Genomic DNA, 22,743 nt, shown 5'->3' with positions numbered 1-22,743 from the left:
GTCTCCAGCTGATGATGAACTCACCACATCCCCTGGCCATTGGTTAATTTTACCGACCAGCAAACAAGGCTACGGGAGTTTCTAACCCAGGCCTTGCAGCCCAGTCACTGTTCCCTCTGCGCTCCACACGCCCAGCCAAAATAGCTGCCAAAGGGCTGAGATCACAACAGACTTTCTGGGTTTGGTGTGGGGAGGCAAAAATGGCTGCATTTCCTCCTCATTGGACCTCAGGAGAGCACCCAGCCCCCAGCACTTCCAGGTCCTTCTCTGCATCCTTGGGTGCTCAGGGACCTGTGGTGGTCCCCAGGGTGTCAGCTGCTGCAGCCCCCAAGCTGTACCAATTCCTGCAGTGGCAGCAGGACCTGGCACCACTCCCCAGCTGTGCTCGTGCCTTGCCTTGTCTCAGGGTGCCCAGCTGTGGCTCAGACACCCACAGCATCCCCCTGCTCCCAGGTGCCACCCACTTTTTGTTCCTTCCTGAGCGTTGATGGTGCATGGATGCCACCAGCCACTGTCCCTGCTCCCTGCTGCTGTTGCTTTTCCAGTAACTCTCCCAGTATCTGTGAGCACAGGGGAGCGGGTGCCGGGGTTTGGGGGGCAGCAGTGCTGTCAGCTCCAGCGTGCAGGCAGGGGGAAGGGCCCTTGTCAGGCCACGCAGTCAGGGCGCTGCAAAAGCGCTGATATTTCTTATCGCGCCTTGCAGCAACTTCCCCTCCTCGCCTGCGGTTGCAGCGCTCGCTGCACGCAGGGGAAGTGGCGGCCAGGCTGGCTGCCTTCAGCTCTGTGCTATGTTTAAAGGAGCCGTACTGCCTGAGATCTATGTTGGAGGAATAGGAGGAAGAGGAAGGGGTGATCTCAACCAAATCCTCCTTGACCCCCCATCTAGGCCTTGGGTCCACAGCTTCAGTGACTTAGGCAAATGGGAGCATCTCTTGGCCACCATTCAGAAGTGCCTGCTAGACCCCGATGGAACCAAAGTGCCTCCCGCATGTCACACTGAAGCCTAATGACTACATTCCCTACACAAGCCACTGGCTTGCCTGTCAGAGCATGGAGCAGCAGCACAGAATGGAGAACAGGGAGCAGCACAAGGAGCAGCCCCCAAAAATCCTTGCTGGGACGGAGGCTCCCATGGCCCCTATCTTGGCAATGCTACCGGGGCCTTGCTGCACCAACAAGTCAAGGGTACCACTGCTAGCTCCTGGGAACTTTTTGGACAGGAAGAGCATTGACTGCCGCCCGCCTGTGGGGCACTCTTTTGTCCAGCATAGCCAGGACAAGGAAGAGCTGCAGCACCTCCACGCCCACTGGAGAGGGGCTGGGTTGGGGTGGGATCCATCCCCAGCTCAGCCCCAAGCCACCCCACAGCTGCCTGTGCTCTGTCCCTCTGCCTGTGCGCAAGGCAGGGGACAGGACCCAGGAGACAATGAGCCTCCATCCCCAGAGAAACCCGCACTAGCACCAGGGGACACCCCAAGCAACCCAACAGAGCCCAGAGGTGCTCTGCACCCCCAAACCCACACCCCGCCACTTCTGCAGCACCGGGTGCTGGGCACGATGCTGGTGTGGGCCACCAGCAGGGACTGGGTGCTGCTGGCCTGACCCCACGGCCCAGTAGCAAGCATGGGGCGGGCTGGGAGCACGGCCGTTGGGAGTGAGTCAACCAGAAACTGCCGGGTGAAACAGGCCGCGAGCAGGAGGCAAATGAGAGCGCAAAGGGAAACCTCAAAAAGCTGAAGTGACGCGCTGGGGCGGGCGCGGAGGACACGGGGGTGAACGCGGTGCCTCACTTTGCCCATATATAGACAAATTGCAGCTCATCTGCACCAATGACAAGTGCGGGACCGTTGCGCTGGTGCCAGCGGGGCACAAAGTGCCCCGTCATTTTCCATGTCACCTGCCACAACCAGCCCGCAGGTGGGGGAAGGGGTGGCAGGCCAGGCCCCACTCCCCTTATGGGCCCTGGTGCTGCACGGGCCCCATCCCTGCAGGGCAACACCAGTTTCCCCCTTCTTTGCCTCTGTTCAAGGGTGGTACAACCACCCTGGGAGGCCCTGGGCACCTTTGGGTCTCTGTTGTGTCCCCAAGAGACAGAGAGCCTGCGTGGGGCTCAGGCACCCAGGACTGTGTGGGTGATGTGGAGACAGAGGCATCAGAGCCCATGGCCTGGCTGAGGGGCTGGACCGGGCAAGGGAGATATAGGGAATGGGTGCTGGGGCCTATGTGGGTGGTAGATGCCATCCACCTCCATGACCGCCTGAGATTGGTTATAGGCATATGAAACACCTGAGTCTCTCCGCTTGGAGGACACGTGGCTGCGCACCCACCATCAGGACCAGTTGCAGGACTGGGGTTGCCACCAGGTTGCAGCAGGAGGTCCAAGAAACAGGGGATGGGATAGACATTGTCAGGCTCCAAAATCCCTCCTGTGACTTCATCTCTGTGGTCCTGCTTGCCCGTTTACCCCAACGAAACATGCCCTCAGCACTCCCAGCAACCTCCACTATTGGGGAGACCTCTCTCTGCCCCATCAACCCTTGGCATCTCCCTTTCCTCTGACACAGAGCTGTGGAAGCAGAGTGGGGAGGTGGGAGGTCTGCCTGGAGAGGCTTGGGACCCTCCAGCAGCTTCTCTCATCCCTCTAGCCATGAAAACCCCAACCCTGTGGGCAGAGCAATGGATTCAGGTGTCTCCCATTAAGTACCTGACCACTATGTTGCAGATAGCATCAGGCATGTGAGCAGTGGCAGCCCAGGAGCGGCAACCCCTTCTTCATAAGTCCTTTGCAGGCCTGCTTCAGGAGCTGATGGCCCTCCAGCCTGCTTCTTCTCCATGAAGCCTCCTCCTTTCCTCTGTGTTTTGTGAGGGGCAAACACCCAGAGACCCTAATGTAAATCACAGCCCAACATTTCTGTCTGCCATGGCAGGGAATGCATCCCAGCTCCTTACTTGTTCACCTCCACCACTGGCATACCAGGAGGCTCTTTGGCTTTAGCACGTGGAAGCTGTGCCTCATTTCTGCCATGCTTCAAATGCTTTCTCATCCGCCCACACCACAGAAACCTGTGCACCCATCCTCTCGTGCCATGGTTACCGTAACACCCCCACACCTCCACCTCCACAGTCCCTCCAAACTGATGCTGCCAACATCCGCAGGTGAGCGTCCTCTGGTCCTCACCACATCAGACATGCTTGGGTGCCTCACTGGCTCCAACCAGCCCGCCCTGGCTAGGGGTGATGGGTGGGACAGTGCTGCATCCCCCAACCTCAGGCCTCCAAGTTAACAGCTCACAGCTTCAGCTTTGCTGCCCTCACTCCAGCATGCATCCCACAGGGTACCAGTTCAGGCCACCTTCCCCTGCACTGTTGTCCGGCTCTCTGCCACTCAGCAAGGAAAACAGCTTTGGCTTGGGGCTTTCGTATCTGTCTTGGCACCTACAGCCAAGGGTCCTGGCACCCTGTTCATTAACCTGTATGTGATCAGACTCTCAGCACCCCAGACACACAGGGACGGTTGAGTTCACAAGCTGGAGGGCACATCCAGAAAGTGACAGTGGGAGAGGGGGTAGCGCAAAGTGCGACTGATCCTGCCACGCTGTCCCTGTGCAACAACTCTGTCTCCTGGCCTTAACATGAGCAAAGAGGTGAGAAACAGGCTGCACGGTACATACAGAACATCTGTAGGAGCAAAGATGGGGGCAGAGGTGGGAGCTCCCACCCTGCCTTGCCCACAGCCCCTGCAGAGATAAAGTGAGCACAGCTGCCTGCAGCTCGTGACTCCTCTCATCTGCAGTCACTTGCCTGGGCCCAGCTCACCTACAAGACCCTTGACAAATGCACACCACACTGGTCCCAGGGCTCCCTGTGCCGCACATGAAGTCCTGTCCCTGTCCCTGCACGTGAAGCGGGGAGAGGGTCCCTCATAGGTGGGAGCAGTGTGGCTGGGCATTTCCCAGCACAGCCGGCAGCTGCCTTGTGTAGAGCCACCGTGTGCTCTGCGGTTTTGGAAAGTCACTTTTTTTGCCCAGAGGGAGAGCCAGGTATCGGTTCTCAAAACCCGCACGAAGAAATCCACTCACTCGTGCTTCCTGCCGGTGCTGCTGGGGCTGTGGGCGGCCCCTGGCCCCAGGCCCCTGCTGCCCTCCCCAGCCCCCGGCAGCTCCCAGGAAGTGCCCGAACACGGGCAGAGCAATGCCAGCCCTGCAGCCCGCAAGCCTGGCTGAGATATTTTGGCGTCATTTGCTGCAGGGGGAGGAGCCATCTTGAATTGACTCAGATCCACAGCTCTTGACGCTTTCTCTCCCGATTACAGCCCAGGCTGCCGCTGCACATTTTTCCTCCGATTTCTTCAGCGTGAGAGCTCCATGCCCTACTTTTCTCAGCAAATAAAGCTCTGCATCCATTTGCCTTTGCTGCTATAAAGCCCCGGCAGCTCTGAGGCTGGCGTCTAACTGAAATGCTCACTTCAGGCACTTTGCAGAGGTTCAACGCTCAGCTCAAACAGCCTGGGAGCAATGAATCATTTGGGCAGTGTGGGCTGGGAGATGCAGTGTGTGCGTGGGTGAGTGAGCAAGCTAGCAGGGAAGAGGCTCAGCTCACCAAGCCAGCCCAATTACAGGCACCAGGTTCTCAGAAGCACTGCAATGTGCTGCAGGCAGAGGAGGTGCAGCTCCTCTGGAAGACCACCAGCGTCCAGCCAGCTTGCTGCGCTGTTCTGTCTCTATTCCACTTGCACTGCAGCTCCTGCCAGACTTCACTCTGTATAATCGAGGGTGGCTGCACTTCCTAGCAAGAGGCGAGGTGTTTGTGTGGTTTACAAGCCTCCTCATCTTCCCCGAGAGGCACAGTGACAATGCATGCTGTTCCTTGGGAGTAATTTCCTAAGTGAAATCTCAGTCCTGGGCGGTGAGTTCCTGCAGCTTCCCATGGAGGGGGACGTGAAGCACAGTGCCCGCAGACCCACACCCGGAGCCCAGCTGAACAAAACCCTCACTGCCTGGGGCCCTGCACAGGAGATGCACTAGAAAATGGAGACGTGTCTCAGGTCTTTCTTGCTCAGGTTCATCTCCGGCAGCTTCACTCCGCACCCGTCACCAGGCTCCCGCCCTGCTCCACAAAGCCGTGCTGCCACCCTGTGGCACTCGAGCTGTGAGGCTTCAAGGGGTGGGCCGGGCCAGAACAGTTGTCCTCTGCTGGCCTCTCAGCCAGACCATGCACAATATGCTTCCAGGCTGGCTACAGCCAAAAATCTCACTCCCCAGCTCCACCTGCCTCCAGATGGAGAAAGAACCATCCAGCCTGTCCTCCTGGACTCATTTTAAGCTGAACCTCATGAGCTCTCATCAACCTCATACAGCAGCTGGGATGGTGCTAACTGCAGCTTTCCTGAACCTTTCTTTCTGCATGGGACAAGTGTATCCCAGGGGGATCCCACTGCACCCTACGCCTCTCACTGCAAAGCTGGTCCAAAAACACCCTCCAGGGCCCAAAATCTCCATCTTGACACCCAGCAAAGTCATGCCCTGAGCCTGACAGGACACTTGTACCTCTCACCCTCAGGCCTGACCTTGGTGTTTCCAAGGTCCATCTCCAACCAGCCTCTGCAACCACGCAAGCCTGGAGGGCAATTTTTAAGTAACTTCGGTGATCTGGACATTCACCAAGGAGGTGTGAAAGCTGGGTTCGACTCCTCTGCCCCAGGACTTGAACGTGCTGCTCCATCTTTGCACGGTAAGGCTCTGTCCCCAGCCACAGGCATTTCTGCCACAAAGGACTCAGCTCTCCCCACCAAGGTGATCTGCACTAGGAGGTGTGCAATGGACCTGGGAGCAAGTCAGCAGGGACTGACTCCAGCATTGCGTCTGAAAGGACTGAAGAAAAATGTGGTTTAAAACATCTTTCTCAGCGGTCTTGGTTAATGCAGCAGCTCCACGCAACCTCCCTCTGCTCACAGCAGGCAGCATGGCTGCTCCGTAATTCTGTGGGAAGCTGTGCTTTGACCTGCAGTGTGAGTATGGGCCAGCTCTACAAACCAGAGCAGGACAAAAAGCACATTGCCTTAGTACTCCTGTTGACACTCCCCAACAGCGATGCACTCCCTTTGCTGAAGCCACTTTCCTCCTAAATCAGTCATCTTTCAGGTTTTATCAGTTTTCCAGTATCTGTTTACAGAACACAAGAATCAGGCTTTTCAGCTACAGGATTATTTCAAAGGAAAAAAAAAAAAAAAACAGCTTATTTCACAGAGGTGCTGATCTAGGACTCTGCTCTTGCACAAACCACCTTTGTGATTGGCAGCTGCTGCTGAACTGGAACAAAAACTAGGCAAGCACCATCTCTCAGGAACAGAGACTATTCAAGCTGAAAGTCCCAACACACTGTGACATCAAGAACTTCACAAATGCTAGACTGGATGGGTGTTTTCACGCCTGCTTGTGGAAGCAACAACAACCCCTCCTCCTATAAGGCCTGGCGCTGCCTCCCAGCCACACTAGCAATGGGTTCAGCAGGCTCTGGAGGCCACCAAGAGCAGATCCAAGGTCCTTCAAGTCTGCTTCCACATTCATTCTGCAGGACCCTGCAGGCCCAGGGCACTGTGACCTCTATATAACAACCTCCACGTGGAATACTCTACACCACCCTACCTATTCCATCCAGCCATGAGATGTATGGGACAAATTGCAACTCTGCTCATTCCTAGTAATGGACACCCCAATTCAGCCACGTGCAGGATCCTCCTCTAGAGATGGGAATTGGGTCCATGCTATAAAAACAATGGTTGTTGTAGGCTCTGAACTGCACCACCACTGTGGCAGGCCCAGCACTGAGTACAAAACCCTTCCTCCTACATCTGCACTCAGTGGTGGGTGAAACTAGTGACTGAGAATACAAGATGGACTCAATTCTGACCAAGCACCATGTTTTATTGAAATATTTACAGATGTGTCCCAGCTCTCTTCTTACCCATGGTAATTATAAAATGTTTGTGCATCATCATTAAACACCTCTTTCCCAGTCTCTTTCAAGGATCTAACAGATTTTTATTGTCTTCGTCGTCAGACAGCAGTGTGACTGAGTCCATAGGTATTTCTTGCTGGCTCAGCAAGAAAAGCTGAGCCAGCAAGCTCCCTCTGAGTCCAGGTTAATTTTCCCACATACTACAACTAAAAGGTTTCAGAACAGCGCCCCACATGCCAGCTGCTCCTCCAAACAGCCCAGTGGAGCACCAGGAATCTTCCACACAGCACAAGAGCCCCTTAGGTTTTTATAGCTGTGTCTCGGGACTTGTAAGCCACACCACGGCTCTTCAGCTCTCGGACGATCCCTGCAGCAAGGAGACAAACACATTTCAGTATTCTCTAGGAGAAGCCCTAAAAAAATCTGATTACTGTATCATGTAGCCTTCACTGCAGAGATTAAGAACTGAACAATCTTCTTCTCAGTTTCTTCTAACACTTTGTAAACTACACTGTTAATAGTGAAGTTCCCTCTTCTGATTTAAATGCCTAGACAGAGCTCCCAGACATCAACTCTCATTTTGCTTTGGGAAAGAACTGGGTAGACATTTTGTTTACATTATTTTCTACCTGCAGATGTCTGAATATTATGACCATACTGCATGGGCCAAACTCTTAATGTAATTCTTAAACCTCTCAGTCATTTCCGTGACTTGTCTACACGTTCCACCTTCTCAGTAACCCTGTAAGAAATCACAGCAGAATAGCATCATGTGGTTCAGGATAGCTCTCATCAGCACCACACACCAGGGACAGACAAATGACAGCCTTCAAGGCCCTTGAGTGCAGTCTCTCAGTGGTTCCTGCATTCCCCAGTTCTCTCTCACCTCTGCCTGCGATATGAAGATGCCATACACTCTAATCAAGGCCAAAGAGCATCTCCTACATGTACCCCCTCCTTCTGCCCTGTGCTCCACGTTGTGCTCTGCCTGCAGCTGCATGGAGCACATGCCATCACTTGCTATGTTCCACTTGTTTCAGATGTGTCCAAAGCTGTGCCAGGAGGCCTCAAACCCCATGATGTTCCATCTCTCCCAACACAGACAGCGGAACTCAGGTCAGGGCTTAGGATTCCAGACAAAAGCGTGGCTTTTATACCAGAGATGTGAGATTGTAGTACTCCTAGGAAGGGGCTCAGGTTAGATGTCTGATCAAGGACTGTGGACAGGACAGGGCCTCTTGTCCAAATGGAAAGTATAATCTCTGCTTTATGAAGGTAAGGCCAACTCGCTGCATACTCTGTTTATAAATGAATAAAACCCATCATAGCTTAACAGTGCAGTATTTCAATGGAAGGGATATCCATCTCAAGATCATTTTCCAAACAGCACCCTTTTCTGCACAACTCATTTTCATGGACAAACCTTTGTGTTCCCCTGTAGCTGAACAGCTTGAAATGTGCCCACTTTCTGTAGTCACCCTTTAATCACAGTTTATCACTTTGATGCTGTCCAGTATCACAGGTTTTATTCAACAGCATTTTAATATCAACTTCTGGCAGACAGACTGCTGAATGACTCCAGGTAGAAAACCTGTCTACAGAACACCTGAACCCAGCCTCCCATTTAAAGTCTTTTTGCAGTCACCTGGCTAATCCTTTCTTCCACATGGTGTGTGCTGTGTTTGTAACACACCATATTTACTGAATCCCTAAATGCTGATTTTATCACATATGGCATAATACACTCGAGAGTGTAACTGGCTAATATACAATGCTTAGTATACAGAATAAGCCATCAGTGCCTTACACAAGCCGGCAGCATTACCTTGGGGAAGGCGGCCAGTCACAGACACTGCATATACGCCCGGCTTGAAGTTACCTGGGGGAAAGAAAACACTGAGATGCTCTGCATGGCAACAGCCAGATGAGCAAAAGCCCCCACCAGCCTCAGCCTGCACAGATGCCCCCTCATCTGGAATAGCAGCCAGAAACCCCTGCAGCAGCCCAAAGAACAGCTCCCACTGCCCCAGAGAGGGGTCTGCTGCAGAACAGTTTGCTCCTGTCCAACCCAGGAGGGAGAGACACTCACTGATGCGCTGCCACTTGGAGACCCAGCTGTCCTCCGGGCTCATCATCGCAATGATCCTGTGGGAGAGAGGGGTGTGAGGGAATCTCCCAGCCAAAGTGCCATGGCACTGGGGCTGCCGAGCAGCCCCTGGTCACGGCCCCACTCACCCGTCGAAAGAGGAGCTGGTGCAGTCGTAGACCATCTCACGGTTACCCTTCATCTGGAGGTAGGCATCGCAGTTGTCGCAGCCGTCGTACTCGAACTGGTCGATGGTCTGAGGGGGACTGAAGCGTCAGCTCAGGGACAGACCGGGGAAAGGAGGGGCTGCAGCCGGCCGGGGAGGGAGGGGAGAGCCGGGCAGCGCCGGCGGGAGCGAGGGGAGCCAGTGCCGGGGCCGAGACGGAGCCCCGGGCCCGGCGGAGCGCGAAGGAGGCCCGGGCAGGCGGAAGAAGGGCCGAGCGGGCGGGCCGGGCCTCGGCCGGCGGAGAGGGGCCCGGGCCGGGACAGGGAGGCCGAGGCGGGGCGGGGGGAGGCGCGGTCGGGGCCGGGGCGGGGGGCTCGGGCCGGGCGCACCTTGACGAGGGAGCAGAGGAGGCAGGCCCGGAGGTGCCGCAGGTCCTTGGGGACGGTCTCCAGCGCCATCCCGCCGCCGCCGCCGCCGCCGCCGCGCAAGCGCAGGACGGGGCCGGGCCGGGCCTGCCCGTGGCGGCTGCGCCCAGCCGCGGCCCCGCAGGAGGGCGGCAGAGCGCCGCCAGGGACGGGGAGAGGCCGCGGGCAGCGCCGCACGGCGGGACCGAGAGGAGCGGGGAGGGCGGGCACAGGCGAGACCGGGAGCCGCTGAGGGGCCGCGGCCTCGGGCCCGGCGGGAGCCGCCCGCAGCCCAGCGGCGGGGCCGGGCCGTCGGGGAGCCGAGGCCGGGCCGAAGGTCGCGGGAGCTTCGAGGTGAGGCCGGGGCCGGACGGAGCCGGAGGCCCACTGCGCCTGCTGCAGCCCCGGGGGACGAGGCCTCGCCCCGTGTCCTGACCTCGGCGGTGTTTGCAGCTCCCCGCGCTCGCTGGGCAGCGAGGCTTCACCTGGCCGGCTGCGGCGGCAGCCACGGGTTGTCTGAAACAACTCACTTGCGTGGCGTGGCGAAGAGGTGCTTGTTTCCAACACAAACCCGGCTTGGTGCAGAACAAAAACACACGAGCAGACATGATACGTGGATAAATATATTAGTAAATAAATATATTTCTGAGCACATCAGCATATTCACACATCTTTGTTTCTATCAGACATAAATACACAGTTCTGCATATATATAAAACCTATTCCGTTTTGGGTCATAATTTATTCTCAAGCCCTAAGAGCTAGGACAGACTCGGAAAAACAAAACTTATATTCACATTTCAAAAGGATCTGAACTTTAGAGAAGGAAGGAACAGAGGCTCTGTGCAGAAATGGAGGAGGTCCAGCCAGCCTAGGCACTCTGCCCACAGCAACCTAACTCGGTGGGGTTGAAGGTCCTGGGAAGAAAGGCATCCCCGAGGAAGGACCAATGGCTTGGTTGTGGATAGAGTGAGTTCAGGATGCTCTGGCTTCCATCAGTTTTCAGCTGGGTCTTTGGACTCAATGAAGGAAAATGAACTGTTTCATTGCAGTGATACTGAAGACATTTAGTGATGGAGCCTAAGGGTACTGACCACTCAAAAGTATCACTTAAGACGTGAGATGTGCAGGAACTGAGAGGAACCATTTCCCATTTTCTTAGATGATACTTCTCTTGTAGGCAGCCAAGGATTGTAGTCCATTTACAGAAGAGGATTCAAAAAACACCTTCCTGTAGAATTCCTCCCTCTCTTCCCACCTGAGAACCCACCTAGATAGACCTGCACACTCTCACAGGAAGCCCCATGGAGAGGGCCTACCATCTGAGATGTCTGTTTTCTGGATGAAAAGTAGCAGCAGAATGAAAATCAGAAAATGAAAACACTTTCAAGTGGGCGTTGCCCTGCACAGCCCAGTAATACTGCAGTAGGGAGTGGAAAGGGTTTGCTAGTACTGACCACTTTCTCCAGTAATCTTGGGACTTGCTGCAGACTCAAGAGTTCTCCTTTTTTGAGGATAAAGAAGAAAAGAGAAAAAGTACTTTTAGACTGCCAACTAGACACTCATTCCTTTGAGGCAGTGAAATGCATCCCTGGAGGCTCTCAGCCTTCCTGACTCCTAAAGAAACCAGTGTGAGCACCCTGACTTCAAGACACCCCCCTCTTTAAAGTCACCTTGAGCCCTCTAGATGGCCAAGGATGTAGGGAGCTGGTTGAGAGGAGCCATGTGCCACATACACATAAAGTTGAACTGGGTGAATCTAGACCCTCTCCTGGCTTTATCATTATTATTATTATTTTCCCTCTAGTTTAAGACAGACTTTCCTGCAAGGGAGAAAACAAGAAGAGACTGAAAGGGTTAGAGTATAATTCTGCTGTTTGTTTTTTGTTTTGTTTTGTTTTTTTTTAATGTGAGAAATTCAGCTTTTCTCTAGACTCAGAGGTCCTGCAGTGGGTTGGTCACAGGAGACAAGAAAATGAACACCAGCAAAGGAATAAAGTTATGTTTAAAACAGTGTTATTGGTTGACTTTTAATAACATCATGTTAGTGACTGCCAGCTGGGACAAAGATGCCTTTTTCAAAGATTAAGGGCAGCAAGCCCCATAGAAACCTTAATTAGAAATGAAGGAAGGCAGAGGCATGATTAGTCTGAACTGGGACTGCCTAACCATTGCACTCCTGGCCTGGGGAAGAGGCTGCTGCTTCACAGGAAGATACAGAAAACTTATCACAGAGCAGATGGGGGGAATGTTTGTCCCTATAGCAGGTTTCAGAAGTTACCTTCAGCTCCCTTGCCAATGTTTCGTTAACTCTGAAAACTTGAGATAGTCTTGGTGCCCTACAAACGTGCATTCCACATGGGAATCTGGCTAATTCTTTGGCCTGAATGATCCTTTAAGGCAATGAACTCCACTGTCTCATTCCCTGCTGCAGGAAAACTGTTTATCTTTTGAATTTGCCAGACTTTATTTTACTTGTATGTCTCCAAATTATGAGGCATAGGAAACAAGAATTGGGAATATTCCAAAACCATACCACAAATGGGGTAAGAAGGGAGTAAGTCCAGAGCCTAGAAATTTCTCAGATTTTCTCCATCATCAAAATGCTAGAAAAGGCAAAAGGGTATTTTGAGAAACTCCTTTGCAAGATCATTTCAAGCATCTCACAGAAATACAAAGATAATGCTGGGTGATAGATGGGGCTCTGCTCTGCATTTCTTACAGATGCTTTTGCTGGGAATTTTTGCTGTGTCTTGGGGAAATGAGAGAGGAAGGAGAGAAGCAGGAGTCGAGTCATGTGAACTCAGGGACTTTCCATGACTTCTGTGATGGGGGCATCTCAAGTTTGAAGTATGCTCAAAAATGTAAGCTCTTAACAGGGCTGGCTACCACACCTATTTTGAGGATAGATGAAGAAGTTACAGGTTGAATGAGAGACTTGTTCACATTACCCAATGACAGGGTGGATTCTTTGCAATGGAGAAAACATGACCCAGCTCTTTCTCAGAAATGGCCATTGTCCCTGCATCTTCACCTCTACCACTGCTGGCAAAATGCAGCAGATGGCTGAGGGACAACAAAGTCATCAAAAGTGGTGAGAGATATTGGTTTCCAGTGAAGTCAGAAGAAGCACCTTGCAGGGCAGACCTGAGTGCTGAGATGGAGAACAGCTTGTTGCTGTGTCTGAGATAAAAGTGGAAAAGTTAAATGAAGAAGTCTGGCTTTGACCTAAGAGAGCAAATGAAGTCAAGAGCTAAGGGGCCACAGAAAGTAATTTCTGCAGCTTTTGGTCTTGAAGACTTGTTTATTTTTGAAGTGTTTAGCAAAACCTTCTGTGGCATCAACATGCCAAAATAGCAGCTTGCACTCACTCCGCGAGCTCTCCAGCTGGTGACTCCCAGAACCGGTCTCTGAGCAAGCTAGCCCATGCAGACAGATGCTGCTGGATGAAGACAGGCTGCTTGTGCCTTCTAAGGAGAAGACCTGAAGAACACAACTCTGCATTTGTGTGACCATTGCAACGTGGAAAACATGAGGAGACCACAAGCATCACATTGCTTATGTGCAGTCTGCATCACAGTGTGGGCCTTGCAGGTCAGGGCTGGTTATTATGCTTCCTGTGCAGAGACCAAGATGTGAGCTCCACTACGGCTGGTATGCTGAACATCTTTGTTCACTTCAGCTCTCCCGTAAGCAAATTAGCCAGTGTCTTATTAAACTGAGTGTTCATGGACATCCTGGACCTCCTCTTCAGATCCTGAATTCAAAAAAACAACAAAAAAAAACAAAGTGTAAGCTACAGCAAGCTGAATGCTTCAGGACCTTGCACTGCTGGGACCTCAACTATTGCAATAGGGAGATTGGATTCTGCAGTGAAAGCCACAAAGTTTCTCTCAGTATTTTTGAGGGGCTTTTCTACCCCCTCTACAATCAGGTTATGTCAATGCACAATAAAACGTAAGGATAAGGCATCAAACTCATACTTGAATATTCAGAAAATACAGGCTAAGGATATGGCAAATCTCAGGATTCATATTCCTACTAGATATTTTCTTTTGAGGCTTTTTGATGTTTGCTCTTGAAGGAAAATCTATACAGCCTTTTTAAAAAATGATTAGCACCAAAACATAACACTGGTTCATATTCACACAGTGCCACGGCATCACACTCCAGGCACAGGGGACAACAACAAAAGAAACTCCAGACAACAGAAGGAGACTGTAAGAGAGGTGTGCACACAAGAATGGTATGGCACATGCATTTCATGGTGTTCAGAAGTTGCACAAATTGTTTCAGAGTCTCAAAAGAGCCAAACCCAATGACTTGTTGTTGGCCACTAATGCCAGTCCTCTGTGGCCAGCCAGCAAGGTCTGTAGTTCATGCTCCTCACCAGCTGCCCTCGCCTGGTGAATTACTGACAGGCAAGCGTTGAGTAGATTGCATTGTAACATTCAAGTAAGGGCTGCCTAGAAACTGTGCACCCTCAGTTACTGCTTCAAATAGTCTTTTTCTCTCTAATGTGGCGGAGTGTTGTGCATACACCATGTTCCCTTTCCCAGATGTCTCTCAAGCCTCTCACACAGGGTAAGCATAGCCCAGTAAATGCATACATGCATTATTTTTCACATTCCCTTTTCCTGAATGTTCCTGAGATCAAAGGGAACCAAATGCCCATATAGCTATTCACAGAGAGCAATTCAAAACATCTTTTCAAAACAGTCACAGCAAAGTCTTGTTCATTACAAATTGCAAGCTGTAGGAACAAAACCTCTGCAAATTAAATATATGGGAAGAAAACAACTAAAGGGGAATCTGCTTTGAAAATGTAGCTAATAGATGTGGGAAAATGAATGGACAGACACAGCATTATATATATATGTGTGTGTGTGCAGGTCATGGCTAAAGTACCAGAAGGCAGAGTTTGAGAGTATCTGGCACTTGTGATTTGTGTAACCAGTATGCTGAATAAGCTGTTGCCAGCTGCTTCTCATGTACACTGGCTTATGTGCAATGCAGAAGAGTCTGTACAGCTTTGATTGCCCTGTGATCATCAGAAGTCCTGAGCCTCAAAGAGGGTTATTAAAGTATTTTCTGAAAACTGTGTTTGTGTGTGTGAATGTCAATACAAACCAAAAGAAAAGTTAAAAAAAGTGTTGAATCTAGAGATAGGTGAGAGATCCGCAGCTGCTGGGCTGGCCGTGGAGAACCGCACAGAGCAATGGCCTGAAGGAGCACACCTTGCCGATACAACAGAAATCTTGTTCTTTGGGTATTAACTTGTAATGGTGGTCTTTCCCTGCCCCCTAATCCCTTTCGCCTTCTCTAGCAAAGATCAAAGACGTGACATGAAAGGGAATAGCTGAGAAGACAAGCAGGAGCTGGGGGAGAGAGGGAGGATGCTGACAGCATGCTGCAGGAGATGAGATTTCCCAGAGAGAGAAAGCAAGAGGTTTCATCCTGCGCAGGGAGTAATCCAGCTGTTCTGGGATGAGATCCTTGCATGCTGGGGTGGTGTAGGAAGCCATCTAGATGTAATTCATTGCTAGTTGTCTGACTTCTCTTAAAAAGAGCCTTTCAGTGCTGCTTGAGGATTGATTCTTCGTTTAAACTAGTCAGAGCTGTAAGTCCTTGGCATAGTCTCCCAGGCAAGAAAAGTGTAGATGTATCTTTATGCAAAACCCACCAAGAAAAGCTGTATAAACTCCAGGGTCATGCAAGCATCTTTGGGGCCATTGCAGGCACCCTGGTGATGTCTGCAGACAGCATTATTCCCCATGATGCCAGTGCATGGTACTGCCTAGGAAAGGGGAGTTTCTACAGGGGCTGCGATTCAGCCTTACCAAGCTTCAGCCTCACCTTGCAGCTGGGCGAGGTAAGCACATACCTGGAGGGTGCTACATCCCACAGGAGCACCGTCAGCTTCTGGAAACCCTGGTTTAGGGACTTCCTGAGCCAGAGATTGCATTTGCATCTCTGCATTTGATAGCTCTTGATCTAGGCTCTTGAACCCATTTTACTTCTGGCATGTACATCCTCTGGGCAATTAACATCACAGTTTCTCTATGCCATGTGTTACTTTACTGGGTGTTTTAAAGCTTGTTTCCCATTTGATGCCACTACTTATTTTGTTATAAGAAGCAGTGTCTCTTAGCTGTGTTCTCTCCTGCTCTATCTGATTTTGTATTCTCTGTTTCATATCCTTTGCTAGTCATCATTTTCTCACATGAAAGTCTCTATATTCAGCTTTCTCAAAAAAGCCTCAGCATTGTGACTGTACTCGATCCTCCTGTACTTCTGCCAAGTCTACTACATCCTTTTGGGAGAAGTGGTGATGGGTGGTGCATTCTAGCTCTGAAAGCACTACAGATTCATGCAGTTGCATGATGGCACACTTTCTGCTTGTCTTGTACTTGTTCCCAGCTAGCTCCTAATAATCACCTGACTTGTTGACCGAACTACTAACAGCAAGTCCAGGATGCAGTTTTTCTGAGTTAGCTGAGAAAGGCCCATCACTGTGTGTAGGCATTTAGAAGCAGCTCTGCTTGTGTGTGGCATTTTGTGTTATGGAATTTCACCCACCACTTTATTGCCCAATAACTCAGCAACAGGAGATCCTTCTGTAGCACTTTGTAACCAGTTTTAAAGCTGACAATCCTGGAGGATTTTGTCTTCTTAAAACTTTGTTATCTCCTCACTGTGCCCAGACTATTTATGAGCTTGCTGAAAGGTGCTGACAGCTGGAGAACTCCACTTCCCTCCCTTTCCAAGTAACTTTCCTCCATTAAGACTGATCTGCACTTTGTCTCCTATTTTTTAGCCAGTTATTTACCTATGAAAGCACCTTCCCTTTTATCCTTTGAGAGCTTCATTCCCTTAAAAGATCTGGGAGGCGTTATCTCTCTACAAAAGCTGTGTTGCCTCCTCCCCTGGGTTTCACATTTAGCCATGTGTCTACAAGTCAGACCCTGTATTTGAACTTTTAACAATTTGCTTGCCAGGAAAGTCAGGCTCATCGTTCTGTTCCTTCAGCTATTTCAAGCTGATACTGCCCTCAGCTCTTTCTTCTGGGTCTGGGCACGGGTAACAGATTACAGTCCACATTTTTGGTTTAGCAGTTTTGTATTTGAGCCCCTGCAGAATGCCCAGGTGAATAATCAATAACACTGGCAATTTGTTACTGTTCACTTTACTGATGTGTTTCAGAAATGCTCATACTGATGACTTGATCCGTGTGGGATCCTCTAACCCATGCCCTGAATAGAGACGTGCCAGGGTGAGAACTTCCTCGAGCACTTCCCTGCTGATTACTGATGCAGCAAATTCATTTTGCTCCTCTACTTTGCTGTTAACAACCCTTGAACATCCCTCTTAGGCCTGTCTTACTCTCTGGACCTGCAGAGCCTCTGGCAGGCTTCTTTCTTGTGATGGAGCTGAAAATGCTTGCACCAGTAGTCATTCTGTTTTTCACAAGTTGTTCACAGAAGTCTTTCCTGGCCTGCCTCACCATGGCTCTGCACTTAGCTTTACATCCAACTCTCTTCTGATTTCTTGTCTGGCAACATCTTCACTTTTGAAGAATGGCTTATTGCTTCTAATTGCCCTCTCTGCTCTGCTGCCCCACCAAGCCTTCTCTGGGGCCTTTTTGTGGTTGGTGATATGTATGACTCTGGGCTTCTGGTACTGCATCTTTAAATGATCCCTGTGCCCAAAAGCATCTTTTCTTTTGACTGCTTCTTTCACTATGATTTTAAAAAGAGTCTCATGTTTATATACAGACTTGTTTGCAGACTGTGTTAATGCAGTGTATTATAACCCAAATTCCATAGTGTTTCTACTTAGGTACAATTGGGGATTTTGTGTTACTTGTCATTGGACTTTATACTCTCCTTAATACACAGTGTCCCTCCTGTGCCCCAGAAAAGGCATACTCTTCTCTGTAATTTCACATGGAAATTGCAGAGTGCCACCGTGTTTTTGTTGTTGTTTACGATTTTTCTGAAAAGTTCATGTCAAAAATTTCATATAAAACTAGGCTTTCTGATTCATCCACTTACATTTTTAACCTTGCAACACTTACTTATCTAGAGGCATATATGCATTTCTCTTTGGTCTCCTTGTCTATTTTTTGTGTGTCCCATTTAAACAGGACTGTCTATTGGGATTGTTCTTTGCTGTTTTTAACAGTTCTCCACTGATCTTTGTGCGGTGACTTTGTAAGATGAAGTACTGATGTGATCAGAGCTTTAGAAGTTGTGTCATTACAAGCAACATGTTTTCAGTTTGATGGCTTTCCCATATAACCCCTGCACGAGCTTCTGCTCTCTGAAACTTTTACTAGTTCCTAATAAAGTAAAATCTTTCTATTATTTTATAAATCTTATAAGGAAATTTTGACTCTCTGTCTGGTCCTGAAAGCACCACAGAAGCTACTACAGTGAAACAGACTTAGAGTGACACTGCTTTAAAACACAGCAGTTCTTTGGGCTCCTGGCAAAAATGAGGTAAGAGGGACCAGAGGCTTCCTGAATGGACATGCTTTGAAAGTCACGCTGGTGCTGGCTCTGGGCAAGTGTCAAGTGCCTTCCCCATTGCACCATCAGGATGGGCACAAATCTGGGCCTCTGGGACAATCCACAAAGCAACAGAGGCATCGCAGCATGTACCTCTGCAATGCCTTGGAGCCCCATGTTAGAACTGTGAAGCCCAAGCAGCAGGTCCCCTGGGCCAGCAAGTGCCCCAGGGGGATCCCTGCTCCCTCCTTCCCTCCAGGCTGGAGGGAGACACCTTCCCTCCTCCATCTCCAGGGTGTCCCCAGCACAGATCCTCCCAGTGTGGGGGTCACAGGCGGAAAGGGAAGGGAAGGGAAGGGAAGGGAAGGGAAGGGAAGGGAAGGGAAGGGAAGGGAAGGGAAGGGAAGGGAAGGGAAGGGAAGGGAAGGGAAGGGAAGGGAAGGGAAGGGAAGGGAAGGGAAGGGAAGGGAAGGGAAGGGAAGGGAAGGGAAGGGAAGGGAAGGGAAGGGAAGGGAAGGGAAGGGAAGGGAAGGGAAGGGGCACTGCTTAAAACATGAGTTTTATCACAAAGAGTACCAAAATCTGGCAGTACATCACACATTTCCTACAAAGGACACGCAACAGTAGCCACCAAAGTCAGTGCATGGTGTTGCACAAGCCTGGCACCTCCATTTCTAAATCTGTCCATTCCTGTGTCTGCTCTTTTGCTCATACACTTCTTCTATAGAGAGAAGTTAAGAGCAGGCAAGCCAATATAGGGATCCTGTCTCTCATGGTACAAAATATATAAGAATGAAGAAATGACAGTTGCACCTATACCCCTGAAACTTCGGGGTGCGGTCACAGAACACAGCACCATGAGGCACATCCCACCATGTGCTTATGGTGTCAGCCTCCAGGCAACATGGAGATGCAAGGTAGCCACACCACACCAGGGGACAGTCACCCCAATGGGTGGCAGCTGGGCTCCTCTTTCAGCAGTTTCCTGGGCCACAGCCTGCCAGGGAAGCCCAGACACTGCTGCAGCCCATAGGGAGGGTGGCAGTGGGTGGCAAAGCCCTGCACTGTCAGACAGCAGCAAGGTGTGACGTGCTTCCTTGCACTGTACTCTTCCACAGCCACACCTGGAAGAAGCGCCAGCTGCCCTGAGACCTGGATGGAAAGATTGGTGTGTCCTGGTGGCAGCCATGTCTTGCGTGTCCAGGCCATGGTGGGCTGGTGGACGAGGCCATTCACGCTGCACAGGACACTCCCTGTGAGAGGGACATGGAACAACCCTGGGAGCTGTTTTGGTCCCCCCTTGCTCATGGCTCCTGTGGCCCCAGGTGTGGCACTGCCTCCCCAGATATTGTCCCTTCCCAGCCAGCACCTGGGCTGGGGACAGAGAGGTCCATGCTGAGTCACACCGGTCCCTGGGCTTTGTTTTGCAGTGGGAGCTCACACCAGCTCCTGAGCAACCTGCCACTGTACTGTGGTCCTGGCAGAGCTGTTTCCTGAGGATATCGCCACACACCGTCTCCAGCTCAGGACGCATCAGCCCTCAGAGCTACCAGCAAATTGGAGAGATCCCTGTGCTGCTGCCTCTGTGTCTCTTGAAGTGGCAGCCTCCCTCCGGGCCCTTTGAACAAACTCCCCCATCACCTGCAGAGCCAGGCTCTTCTGCGCCTGGGAAAAACCTGTTCCTGGGAGCCTGGGAGCCCAGCGTGCCGCAGGCACTGCGCCCATCCGGCCTTTCCCCCTGCCCTGCTGCCTCCTTGCAGGCACGGCACAACCAGGAGCCTGGGCGTGGTGTTGGGCTGGATAGACAAGCATGGGGAGGAAGTTATTATCTCTGTGGTACAATGGGCATGGTGAGTCACGAGTTTAAGGCCGGCATTTTAACAGAAATTAGGCAGCCAGATCTGTATTCGGTACCTAAATCAAAATGATTTGCCCGAGGACCTGCAGTGAGTCAGTGGCAGGGTGAGGAAGGGAGCCAGGTGCTGCTCTGCTGCCAGCACCTGGCCTTGCTGACTTGCAGGCTGCTATTTGCAGAGTCCAAGAGAGCAAGGCTTGCGAGCTAAACCTGGGCTGGCTCTTTCAAACGTTCTGGTATTTTCCCTCTCACAGAGAGAGCCAGAACTGACGTACAGGCAAAAGGCCAAATCTTAATTACACCTAATTTTCAGAAGACACTAAAAAGTAACTCCCACACATCAGAGGCAGGTGAGACAGGAGGGATGTGCAAATCCATAAACTCATTTAGTCTGTTCCTCTACTACATCCGGCCATGCACACTCATTTCCTTGTTGAGCCCAGCAGGCTGGGGTTAACTGTATCAACTAAGCCCACTAAGCCTTAACAATAATGACTTTGCCACTAGGACATCCAGACTGCGGTAAGGATACTTAGAATTTTGGTTCCACCCTTTCCTTTGGGAGATAATCCAGTGGCTAGAGACCCCCTAAACAGCTTCCTTATTTCTCACTTGTGTTATTTTAGGATGAGATTGCAGGGTTTGGTGCACTCAGCTGATGTATTAACACATGCTAATTGTCCAGGCCATCATCTCAGGACAGGTAAGCTCTGAAAAACTTCTGTCACCAGTGGTGCTGTAGGAGAGCCCACCATTAAGGTGCAAATGTCTACCAGCACCCAGAGCAGCCTCATGCCCATCCTGCAGCAAACCACCTCCACTCACCTGCCTGCTGAAAGAAGAGGCCAATACCAGACTTACCCTGACTACACTGCTGCGATGGGCAGTGCAGGCGAAGACTCAGATTGTGCTTTGCTGTGCCCATCCCTGAGAAACCAGCAGGAACTGTGTGGTTTCCCTCCCGTCCTGACATCCCCTCTTCCTGCTTTTTCAGCTCTGAGCTGGACTGTGGCACTAAACACTTCCAAAGTGGCCGAGCACCCAAGCTGCAGGGCAAGGAAGCGCTTGGGATCAGGGGCTGGACTTCAGGGGAGCAGCGGTGGCCAGTGGGGTGGCCATGAGGAATGTGAGTGTCACAGGCTTTGGGCAAGGCTGAGTCCTCAGGCAGGAGAGAGGGGTCGGGTTCCAGGGGACATTTCCTTTTCCTTCTGTGGTGACGACTCTGTAAGCTGTGTCTCTGCAGCAGCAGGACAGGGGATGTGCCTGCTGCTCCTGATTGTCTGGTGGCATCTACACTGAAGTCCAACCTGTTTAGAGAAGCAGAGGGGACATGTGGGGGCTCCCGGCCTTGCTGGGAACAGGCTGTCTGTCCTGCTGGAGGTGCCTCCTGTAACACCGTGCTGCTTTCCACAGGCTGCTGACAGTGATGGCTCTTCTCAGCTCTCTTTTGAATCCGAGCACCGTGGAAGCCAACCTTGGTCCCAGAGTACCGGGACTTGCGCTGCCCAGGCCCTTGGCCGGCCCGCCCAGGAGGGCACTCTGCGTCCCTTCTGTAGTGGTGGTGCTGGTGGTGGTGGTAGTGGACATGGCTGAGCACCTGGGCCTTGGATGGAGCAGCACCCCCAGGCACCACCAGGTCCAAGGACCTGGGCCGCGTCTCCCTTGGTGGCCGCTGCCGCTCCTGCCCGTTGTCTGTGGCAGGCCCCTCTGAGCTGCAGTACACAAACGGGTCATAGTCACTGCTGAGGGAGCTGCGGAACGTGGAGCAGCTGCCATGGATGCCCTGCAGACTGACGTCTGTGCAGTTCAACATGGAGTCGCTGGAGGAACCGTGGCAGGGCCCCGAGCTGGAGTCACTGCCCGGCCCGTCTGCCAGGTACCCACTGTGCTCCGTGAGATAGCTCTCCCCGGAGCCGCTGCTGTTGTGCTGGTGTCCATGGCCAGCCCCTCGGCGCAGAGCAGGTGCCCGGTGCTGCCGCTGTGCCAGGGCTGCCTTGAGTCCCAGGCAGGGGGGCTGGGGCTGCAGGGGGCACATCCTATGGGGTGTCAGAGGCTGCCCACATGCTGTGGGGCTGGGATGCTGCTGGCCCTGCAAGCCAGGGACCAGGGGGGATGGGTGGCTGCAAGCAGGCAGAGAGCTGGCTGGCCTGTAGGGCATGTAGTGGATGGTGCTGAAATCCAGCTGGGAGAGCTCCGGAGAGTGGAAGAAAGGGTTGCCATGGGCTGGCTCTGTGGGGAAGCTCCTGAGGTTTCTCTGAGGGTAGGCATGTGGGAGGTGGTAAAGGGCATGTCCTGGGTGCTGGCGGAAAAGGTGCAGTCGCCGTCCAGGCTCCATGTCCCGAGGGGCCAACCTGGAGCCTGCCACTGGGGCCTGGTCAACCGAGTCTCGGGCTGAGAAGAGAGAAGGTAGTATTCAGCATATGTCCTGTGCCCCAGATACAGTTGGCCTGGCACTTGCGAGTCTCTACTACATACTCACATCCTGTCTGTGTCCTCATGGCTGCCAGCAAATTGTCCTGCACCCTCTTTGGTGCCCCAGTCCCCAGCCCTCACCTCCCTTCCCCATAGGTCTTGAGACTGGCTCTGATCCTGCCCCAGCCCAGCACCTCACTGTGCACCACTGGGATGGGGGCTTTTACACACACAGATCCCCCACACCTCCATGCACTCACCACCCCATATACCCGTATGCACAGAGACACGTTCCCATGATGCACCTACTGCATCACCCAAGGGTACGTAGTCCCCCTGAACCAGAAAATGCC

At 51.9% G+C, this 22,743-nt stretch overlaps 2 protein-coding genes across 2 annotated transcripts in view; both read right to left on the bottom strand.

Annotated features, from left to right (window-relative positions):
* Positions 1–6,902: 6,902 nt before the first annotated feature.
* Positions 6,903–9,768, bottom strand: SUPT4H1 (SPT4 homolog, DSIF elongation factor subunit). The gene is made up of 5 exons (XM_068655835.1): positions 9,599–9,768; positions 9,193–9,299; positions 9,047–9,102; positions 8,783–8,836; positions 6,903–7,324 (listed from the first exon to the last, which is right to left on the bottom strand). The coding sequence occupies exons 1-5, from the start codon at positions 9,665–9,667 to the stop codon at positions 7,257–7,259; spliced, it is 354 nt and encodes a 117-aa protein (XP_068511936.1). The 5' UTR covers positions 9,668–9,768; the 3' UTR covers positions 6,903–7,256.
* Positions 9,769–10,223: 455 nt separating this feature from the next.
* RNF43 (ring finger protein 43) overlaps positions 10,224–22,743 on the bottom strand; it is a 66,665-nt gene continuing 54,145 nt past the window's right edge. Inside the window, exons 8-9 of the mRNA XM_068655834.1 lie at positions 20,840–22,369; positions 10,224–13,370 (exon numbers count right to left, since the gene is read on the bottom strand). Of these exons, the coding sequence (XP_068511935.1) occupies positions 13,327–13,370; positions 20,840–22,369 (1,574 nt within the window). The 3' untranslated portion in view covers positions 10,224–13,326. The remainder of the gene's footprint in view (positions 13,371–20,839; positions 22,370–22,743) is intronic.

This window comes from Anas acuta, chromosome 19, assembly GCF_963932015.1.
Source record: "Anas acuta chromosome 19, bAnaAcu1.1, whole genome shotgun sequence".
Lineage (NCBI taxonomy): Eukaryota > Metazoa > Chordata > Aves > Anseriformes > Anatidae > Anas > Anas acuta.
Note: the sequence above shows the minus strand (reverse complement) of the source record. Positions and strands in the feature narration are given on the sequence as shown.

Excerpts from the sequence above, each read along its gene's own strand:
- SUPT4H1 (XM_068655835.1), bottom strand. The coding sequence starts at position 9,667 with ATGGCGCTGGAGACCGTCCCCAAGGACCTGCGGCACCTCCGGGCCTGC. Across the intron at positions 9,300-9,598 it reads TCCTCTGCTCCCTCGTCAAG|ACCATCGACCAGTTCGAGTA; the intron begins GTGCGCCCGGCC and ends AGTCCCCCTCAG. Across the intron at positions 7,325-8,782 it reads GACTGGCCGCCTTCCCCAAG|GGATCGTCCGAGAGCTGAAG; the intron begins GTAATGCTGCCG and ends TCCTTGCTGCAG.